The sequence below is a fragment of the Sus scrofa genome, chromosome 1 (genome assembly GCF_000003025.6).
Source record: "Sus scrofa isolate TJ Tabasco breed Duroc chromosome 1, Sscrofa11.1, whole genome shotgun sequence".
NCBI classification, from domain to species: Eukaryota; Metazoa; Chordata; class Mammalia; order Artiodactyla; family Suidae; genus Sus; species Sus scrofa.
Window position 1 is genome coordinate 201,749,484 of NC_010443.5, and position 9,912 is coordinate 201,759,395.

At 39.7% G+C, this 9,912-nt stretch overlaps 2 protein-coding genes across 2 annotated transcripts; both read left to right on the plus strand.

The window, feature by feature from the left end:
* On the plus strand, positions 212 to 781 carry IFN-ALPHA-14 (interferon-alpha-14). Its single transcript, NM_001166318.1, is given in 1 exon segment — positions 212 to 781. A coding segment is annotated over 1 exon segment (570 nt).
* Positions 8,134 to 8,649, plus strand: IFN-DELTA-4 (interferon-delta-4). Its single transcript, NM_001164846.1, is given in 1 exon segment — positions 8,134 to 8,649. A coding segment is annotated over 1 exon segment (516 nt).

Below are 9,912 nucleotides of genomic sequence, written 5' to 3' on the forward strand. Positions count from 1 at the left end.
AACGGCTGAAAAATGTTGCCCTAACCCATTTGGAGAGTGCAAAGTGAAAAGCAGAAACAGAAGTGGAAAGTAAGAGGGGACATTCAGAAAATGGAAATGAATGTGTTCCTATTTAAGACACAGGCCTGAGGGAAGGTCTTCAGACATCCTAGAGAGCAGGGTCACAGAGTCACCCCCCTCAGCCAGGACAGCAGCATCTGCAAGGTCCCCAATGGCCCCATCCTCAACTCTCCTCACGGTCCTGGTGCTGCTCAGCTGCAATGCCATCTGCTGTCTGGGCTGCAACCTGCCTCAGACCCACAGCCTGGCTCACACCAGGGCCCTGAGGCTCCTGGCACAAATGAGGAGAATCTCTCCCTTCTCCTGCCTGGACCACAGAAGGGACTTTGGATCCCCTCATGAGGCTTTTGGGGGCAACCAGGTCCAGAAGGCTCAAGCCATGGCTCTGGTGCATGAGATGCTCCAGCAGACCTTCCAGCTCTTCAGCACAGAGGGCTCGGCTGCTGCCTGGGATGAGAGCCTCCTGCACCAGTTCTGCACTGGACTGGATCAGCAGCTCAGGGACCTGGAAGCCTGTGTCATGCAGGAGGCGGGGCTGGAAGGGACCCCCCTGCTGGAGGAGGACTCCATCCTGGCTGTGAGGAAATACTTCCACAGACTCACCCTCTATCTGCAGGAGAAGAACTACAGCCTCTGTGCCTGGGAGATCATCAGGGCAGAAGTCATGAGAGCCTTCTCTTCCTCCACAAACCTGCAAGACAGACTCAGGAAGAAGGAGTGACAGACACCTGGTTCATCTCGGAAATGCTTCTCACAGACTAACAAGCCCATACTTCCTCCTGTGCTGCCATGTCACGGCCCCTATTTCTTCTGTCATCCTGCCGTGAACTGAATTAATTTGTCAAAGGTTTTCAGGAGTATTGAGCACCATCGTGTTCTGCTCTACAGGCACTGGTTCATTACAGATGCCCTTGCTGCTCTATGTATTTATCTATTTAAATATTTATTTATTTCTCTAAAGATTTATATGGATTCATCCTTATAGATGCCCTTGCTGCCTATTTATTTTTCTATTTAAATACTTATTTAACTATTTATATGATTTAAATTATTTTGGTTCATAAAGTATTATATGTACTTTTACATTAGAGTTAATAGAAAAAATATGTACTTTGTATTTATTAATTTTTGTTGATTAAATTTTTACTATAGAAAACTTCTTGTATTTGCTTTGTCTTTATCAAAGAAACAATAAGCCTGCATGTGTAAGCTGCCTAACACTGGTTGCTATAACTCATCTACCCAGTATAAATATATTCTCCTTAGAAGTAAAAGTAGACTTCCTCTAAGTCAGGTTGTATGTTATCCTCAAGACACAGAAGTGAACATAATAAATCCAACTCTGCTTTTTTCTATTTTTGATTTTTTTCAGGGAAATAAACCAAAAAACAATGTTATAAATTTTTAAATATTAATTATTTTTAAATGATACTAATTAGTATTAGACATGAATATCAATTATGTTTAATGCTATAATGAGAAGAAGGGAAGAAACAGAATTTCATCACCAAAAAGGGATCAAGCTGTGTGATGATATAAAAATAAAACCATTAGGTGTTATCTATAGTTAACTTGTACACATTTGAGTGTAAATGTCTACTGGAAAATTTATAAGCAATTTCATGAACTGTAAAACATGGGGCAGAAGAAGGGAATCACATGTAGAGAGAGTTCAGCCCAAGAAAAGGGCTTAAATTTGAGTCCTATGACCTTAACCTTAAAAGGGAGGGGATGCCACAAAGGAAATAGTGGGGATGGTCATATGTTAAGAGAACAGTGGAGAAGGGTGAGGACACCATGACTGAAAGACTGAACCTGCTTAGAAGACTCTATGCACTCGTGAAAATGTATGTGGAAAGCACCCACTACACTGCAATGGTAGATGGAACTGGTAGCCTTAGTGAGAGCTTGTTCCATGGAATTAATCAGCAGAATCCATAGTGGGGAAAGTGGAAGGGTGATAAGGCAAAGACAATATTTATAGAAAATAGGTTTGAGACATTTGCCATCTAAATTGGAGGACAGATATAGGGTGGGACCTAGAATAGAATATGGGTGATTTTTTTTCTCTGCATTGTTTTCATTTTTGACATGTGTTTGCTTCAGAAGAGAGTTCATGGATTTGATGAATTGATGACTCATATTGATGTTTAAATTTGATTTACATAAATCATGACATGTTTAATTGCTTACAATGATAATTTATCATTATTTTGATTAATATGATGTTGAATGTTCGTAAGCTGCTCTGTGCTTGAAACCATCCGCCACACGGGAGACAGATGGACCTGACCTCAGTGAGAGCTGATAGAGGATGATAGGAGTTGACAAGAACGCTCACTGGCAGTTCTTCACTTGGGGAGTCACTTCACTACTTTCACTCAGCATAGTCAGATGTGTATTTGTTTTCCTTTTGCCTCAGTGCATTCAAATGCAATAGCAGCTTTCTAAGAAAGTTGAATGGAAAGGGAAAATAAAGGTTTATTCAATATATAAAGGGAAATAAAGCATAGGCCCTTTATGTTTCCATTTTTAGGTCCCTATTAAGTTACTAATCTCAAGATGATAGAGAAAGTTATTTGGAAGTAGCAAGACAAACTTTGCCCAGAAAAATACTAAATGAAAAAGAACATAAAAAAAATAAATTCTGTGAAATCAGGAAAGCAAAGAAGGCTAATTTTGTCTAGCATCATATGTTGTTCATATTCACTATGAGATGAGATATGGTGAACCAAGAGGCTCAGAAGAAAGGTACTAAATCGTACAGTGATGCTTAAAAAGTACTGCCATGTGAGGATATGATGGGAGGTCAGTGGAAGTTTCTGATGTGAGATCTGATAAAAATCTAAAAATTCTTTGTTAATAATTATTTTGTATAATTATTAGAACTCTGTGCTCATGATACAATAATGAAAAAGATGCAGGCCTTTCTCCTATGGTGGGTACTTACCAAACAGGTCTAAGAAGGCCATTTTCAAGAAGACCACTCCAGAAGGATAAGGCAGCTTGGTTGCTATATAGAATAAAAAGAAGAAACGGAGCCCATGACCAGAGCAAAAACAGTCAGATTCCTAGGAAGGTAAATGTAAATGCTCATCCTAAAGGCCAATTTACCAGAATTCTGTTTACTCTGTACAAAATGTTCAACATTCAGTGGAAACTTAGCATACTAACAGGTGAAAAATACATTTGAATGGACAGAGCAGGGAGTTCCCATTGTGGCTCAGTGGGTTATGAACCTGACTAGTATCCATGAGGATGTGGATTGACCCCTGGCCTGGCTCAGTGGGTTAAGGATCTGGAGTTGCCCTGAACTGTGGTGTATGTAGAAGATGCAGCTCGGATCTGGCCTTGCTGTGGCTGTGGGGTAAGCCAAAGCTGCAGCTTGGATTCGACTCCTAGCCTGGGTGGATTAGACTTCCATTATCCATGGGTGCAGCCCAAAAAGAGAAAAAAAAAAAAAAAGAGAGAGCAAGTATCAGTAGACTCAGACAGAGTAGAGAGTTAGGAATTAACAGACCAGGAGTTTAAAATAAAAGTGATTAATAAGCAAAGGGTTCTAAAGCATCCATTTATTTATTCATCTACTTCATTTCGGTCATAACATGCATGTCATTTAAAATTCTTTTGTTCATGCAACATAATGGTTAAACTTATAATGTGTTCAAATCCAACAAAGTATTTTTACCATTATATTTTATCATATTATTTTCCTGTTTAATTTATCCAACACTTCCCCAAAAGACATCTGGTGTTGTTTATTCTTACAAAAAGAAATAACAAAAATTTACCATCCATAGTAAAAATTGGATGATGAATTATACTCCTCATTCATTTCTTTGAGTTCTTGATTATATTTTAGAACTTTATATTCCTACATCAGTTATGTGATAGTTCTGAGAACACAGAGGTGAAAAAAGTAAATACCAAATATCTTCTTTTGGAGCTTTCACTTTGGAAGCGAAAGAGATATGAAAGCAATAATTATGCTAAATTATTTCAATTAAGTTACCTGTTGCAATGAGAGAAAGAGGCAAAGGGATTCTCTCATCAGAATCTCGAACGACACATCTCAAGAAGGGGAGAAAGCAGATGTGTTCTAGAAAGTGCCCAAGAAACAGCTACAGACAGATTTCCCATTGGTAAGTCCATATGTGGACTCAGAATCTGCAACAATGTACATCCTGAGATAGTAATTTGCAATTGTTTGTTGCATTATTTGGAAATCAGGACATGGTAAGGAGTCCTTTCTTAGCAGTAGAATGTAGAATGAGAAGATGACCTACAGCTTATGAAGATCTTCAACTTTTAAGCCTGAGACAGGGAAGGTGAGCCTGCAAAGGGCACAGAGATGGAGTAATCAGTGCAGTTAGGAGTCAACCGTGGAAGAACAACCTTCAGAAAGCACTGAAAAAGAAAACAAAGGGCTGGAGAATTGCATGAGATGAAACAATTATTCATATATGATAAAAGATTCCACATTGAATCTATATTCTTCCAGGACATATGGGTGATCCTGTGGGACCACGTTAACTTCCCTGAGCCTCAGCTTTCTCAAATATAAAGTGAAACTATTCCAAGAGGTGTTGTGACGAGTAGCCAATCTAGAACGTTCAAGAGCACTTAGAGTATCACTCACTAAGAGCTAAATAGGTAGTGGTTATTTTCTTGTTTTCATACAAATATAAAGGGAAATAATGAATTCACCTACCCCTCTGTAACTGACTGCAAAACACCGACAGTCAGCAAAACAGAATTGAGAAACAGTGTCTCATCAATGATATGCAATTATATACAAAATATAATAAACACCCACATAAATGTATGTATAGAGTATCCATGCATATAAAGATACTATAAAATAATACTGCATATATAATAAAGCATGTATCTATGTGTTGATTCTGACACCTGGCACACTGCCCTCTTCCCCTCTGCTTTTCTGGATACCATTCTTTCACTCCATCACCACAATCCTTTTCTTCAGGTAGGAAATCCTCATCCACTCTGCATTAAGCTGTACTGCCCATTCATACAGCTGTTTCCTTTCCCATTAGGGTTTATGGCTGCCAATACCTTCCACCAATTGCAAACAGAAGTTGAGTGAAATTCTAGGTTTGTGAGAAAACCCCCAGATGAATGTCCCGGACTCACCATTGACAACAGAAGGTCCAGTCTGGGCTGGAGGTGAGAGGCAGACTTGTCCTCTTTGGGAATGACAAGAGCATGCTGACCCGAAGAGGTCTTGTCCACTGAACAAACAATGGACAACATGAGAGCTTGGAGTTCGGTTATTTGGGAGGACCTTCTGAGGTCAGCTTCTCTGACAGCTCTAAGGAACTGCTCCAGGGGGCTGCGGGGTTGGGGGGAGGTCAGTGTATATACGATTTTGGTAAATGATGAACCCGCCATCAAAGACACTCTTGGTAGAAGGTTGCTGATCATCACGAGCAGCAGATGTCTTTGTTCATGACTTTACTGCTTTTCGAGGTATAAGAGGTAAGAAACTGGCTTCATAAAATTTGCTCCTGAAATGATCTACTATCCGAAGGCCTGCACTGTCAGTTTTCCCAGAGCACAGAGTGCCTCCTTCCTGATCCCCACCCTGACCTCCTTTCAGGGTGTAGGAAAGTTCAGTGACTTCATTCCTGTGGAACCAGGTGGAGAGTGACACCTAAGTTGTCATCCCGAAGGAGAAACATCAGAGCTCATATGGTAGAAACTGTTATGTGTATTTTCTTTGTTGTTAAAGTCACAAAAAGTAGCAAATCCTAAAAATAAATAGATTTCAGGAATCTGCATTGGAGGGTTAATAAACTTATTTTACTATGTATCACTAAAGAAATCAGTCATAAAATCTTCCCTTTTTTGAATTGGCAGAAATATTTACTCTCTTCTAACTAATACAGATTTTGTCTATTTTTCATTACAATGTAAAGTCACTTCAGACCACAACACCTGTTGCCCTACAAAGCAACACATAGCTACACTCTGGCATCTGAAGTGCAATTAAGCATCTTTTGTCATCACATGCTCTTCCCTCTGATTATTTCATTCATTCCTAAAGATTATATTATTTTCCAACTTTCCCCTTCTTTAATGGGCTCCTCCAGACAATTCATTGGAAGCCTCCTCACTCAGGTTTGCCCCTGTATATTAGGTACATCTGTCCATATTTATATTTTTCTCCTGTTGTATAAGTGAATGTGATCCAAATAGAGTTAATGAGAGAATAGAGTTAACATTTGAAAAAATTTACAAAGTGGTCAGTCCATGATAAGGAAGCAATAAAATTGTTATTACTCCTTAACAACATGATTACGATTATCCAGATTAAGATCAGGATTTTCTGAAATCTACCATTTTCCTTCCTTGTAATTCTAGTTTTCTCAAAGCACTGTTTACATTGCCTGAGTGGATTTATGAACTAGACAGAGGCTCAGCAAGGCTGATCTCCAAGATTCTGCCAGAGAGGGTTAGCCTTCTAGCAACTGGGGTCCTTATTTCTAAGCTTTCTTAACACTCTCTCTCTCTCTTTTTTTTTTTTTTTTTTTAGCGCCCCCCACCCCCCCGCCCGAGGTATATGTGAGTTCCCAGGCTAGGGGTTATATTGGGGCTACAGCATCTGGCCTACACTATAGCCACTGCAACACAGGATCCGAGCCGCATCTGCCACCCAAGCCACAGCTTGCAGCAACGTCCAGTCCTTAACCCACTGAGCAAGACCTGGAATTGAACCTGCATCCTCACGGATATGAATCAGGTTCACTAACCACTGACCCACCATGTGAACGCCTAACTCTTCTTTCTAACAATCTAGTCAAGTTGAGGTTCTCTGAAAGGGGTTTCAGTAACCTGAGTTGAGTACAAATTATTTTAGACTGTCACTGAGTCTAGAAAAATTATCAAACATAGTAATTCTCTCAATTAAAAACAAGCAAATAATTTTGAAAATAGTAGAGTTTGCTTCCATTAAAGTCAGGAAGGAAAAACTAAATTATGCTTTTAGTATACAGAAAGTAAATTTTAAATAGTTTTTAATAAAATACTGTCATTTTCTTTGTTTAATGTTTATTATTTTCAAAAAAACTATTTTCATTTTTTAAAAAATTATTTTGGGCCATGCTCTTGGCAATTGCAAGTTCCCAGCCAGGGATCCAACCTGTGCCACAGCAGCCACTCTGAATCCCAGCAGTAACAAGGCTGAGTATTTAACTACTAGGGCACCAGGGAACTTGCCATAAAACTATTTGAAAAATAGACATTAAAAAATGTTTACTGTAAAATAAAGATAAATTAAATTAAATATTAATTTTAATATATAAAAAATAAAATGTTTTGGGTTTTTAAGCATTCCTCCTTTTCAGTTCTTCAGTATTTTCTCCACCGCTTTAACCACTTCAACCCTGTATCTTTGAAAGATAACAGGAAAGTCACAGACATCTAGGGGCACAGCTTGCTTGCCCTTGCCCTGGGCGGTGGCCGAGCTCCAACTCACCCCCAGGGCATTCCCATCACTGCCCAGTCCCCCCATCGCTGCTGAGTCCGAATTTCTCTTAAGCTGTTTGCATAGCACTAGAAAGGAGTCCTAATCTCTAAAATTGGCTACAATTTATTCTGATTCTGAGCCTCAGATCCATCAAAAGATGGATTCTTTCCTAAAAAGGCCCCGCTAAAATTTCTGGGCAAAAACAACGCACAAAACTCAGGGGAAAGTCCAGAAAATCCAAGCTTCTGTTCTCCCTATAGGAGAAAAAATTCGCTGGCAGGACCGTGACAAGGCTCCCTTCTCAGCACTCAGCACCACGAAAACGCAGGTTTTTTTCTCACTATTAAATCACCACAAAATTGCTCAGTGACTTGGGGACTCTTCTCTCCCGCTGCCAGGGACACTGAAAACAAAAACTGGCAAGTCAGCGTTTCCCTAATACCATAAAAAGACATCCTACACCCTCTGGCGGCCGCCCAGAGAAACACTTTGCCTGGGGTTCCAGAGAAGGAACATTTGTGCTAACTGTTGAGCGGCGCCTGCTTGCTCCCCAGCGGCCTTTTGAAGAATCACTGAAATTCTCAATGGCCCAAATCTACTTGCTGGTGGCAGGAGTGATGCTCTGCTCCACTCCTGCTTGCTCTCTTGGCCAGAACTTGTCTGGGATCCCTAGCCAAGAAAATAGGGAAATCTCCACATATTTGTGGTGGATGAAAAGGATCCCCTCTCAGTTGTGTCTAAAGGAAAGAACTGATTTCAAATTTCCCTGGAAACGAGACAATAACACCCCAATCCAGATGACTCAAGGCACCTGTTACCACCATCTGATACTCCAGCAGATCAGCAACCTCTTCAACACAGAGGAGAGCCGAGCTGCGTGGAACAACACTCTCCTTGATCAACTGCTCTCTAGGCTTGATCACAGCCTGGAACAACTGTGGAAGCAAATGGACAAAGACAATCTGGCTTGTCCCTACTGGGAAACTGTTGTCCGGAAATATTTCCAAGGCATCCATCGCTATCTGAAAGGAAAGGAATATAGCCTCTGTGCCTGGGAGGTTGTCAGGGTCAAAATTGGAGAGTGTCTCTCCCTCATGTAACAATCCTCAAAGAGATGTCCAAAGAGAAAAAAATCACACTGTGGCACTCCCTAATGAGTCATATGATTGCTTGTTTTAGCCTCCAAGCAACCCCGACTCATATTTCCACAAATGCTGACAACTATTTGACCTGAAAATCATGAATTAACAAACATATATATAAAGAGACGAATATGATCTATTTCCCTAGATAACTATTTTATTTAATCTTAAATCTTGTTAGCATATGGGGGCATTTGCTGTTCCTATGTGTGAAGTTTATTGTAATGGAAAGGTTATTAGAATAGTCTGTTGTTAAAGACATTTGTTAGTTAACTTAATGCTACCTTCCTCAACAGGTAACAGAAAACTGTCAGGATTCTGATCATAACACATATCGTTATCTTTCCTTTGCATCAGAGCACAATGCTGGCATTACTGATCAGATGACTTTTCTAGTTGGCTCTTTTCCAAACAGTGATTCAGTGACATAGGTACCCTCCGTTGCGTGGCTTTGGCATATTCAGCATATGACTCAAATTTGTCTGTAGTAGTTCAGTCTATTCCAGTCTGTGGTAAATGGTAAAAGTATGGTGGATCACATGGGATGTTTCCAAGGGACAGACAGTACAGGGCAATATCACTTCTACTCACATTAGCTGGTCTGAATTGATGCTCATGGGAATCCAAGTGCAAAGAAGTTGGGAAATTATTTAGTGACAAACTTGTGAAGAGGACACAAGTTCAGTGACTAAGACCAACTTTCACTTTTACACTATTTACACTAATGAAATTCTAGATTGGAATTAAAAAAAAAAAAAACTAACCGATGTTCTTGCTTGCACACACTTTTTAAAAAAATCAATCTAAACCAAAGTCTGATTCCATGGTTTCAGCTTAGGGGAGATGAAAGTAATTCAGAGTTAACAGCATTATTGACTCTTCGAAAGAAGCATTCAAGTTGATTTCCAAAGGCATAGGCCAATGAGGAAAATACCCACACGTGTGGAGACACTAAAAATTGTTTCCTTCTTACCTAAGTGAGACAAGAAAAGTATGATCAGGCAGCTCCTTGCAGGTACTTGAGGATCATTGAACTAAACGTGAGAGTGAGACCTCCATTTATGGCCAATCCTGATTCTCGCCCAATATTCACACTTGAAAATAGTCCTGCAAATAATCTTAAAAAAAAAAAAAAAAAAACCCTCGCAAATATTACATTATAACTTCCCTAGTAGAAGGAGGAAGAATTTCTAAAGTATCTTTGACTTATTGTCCTCTTAT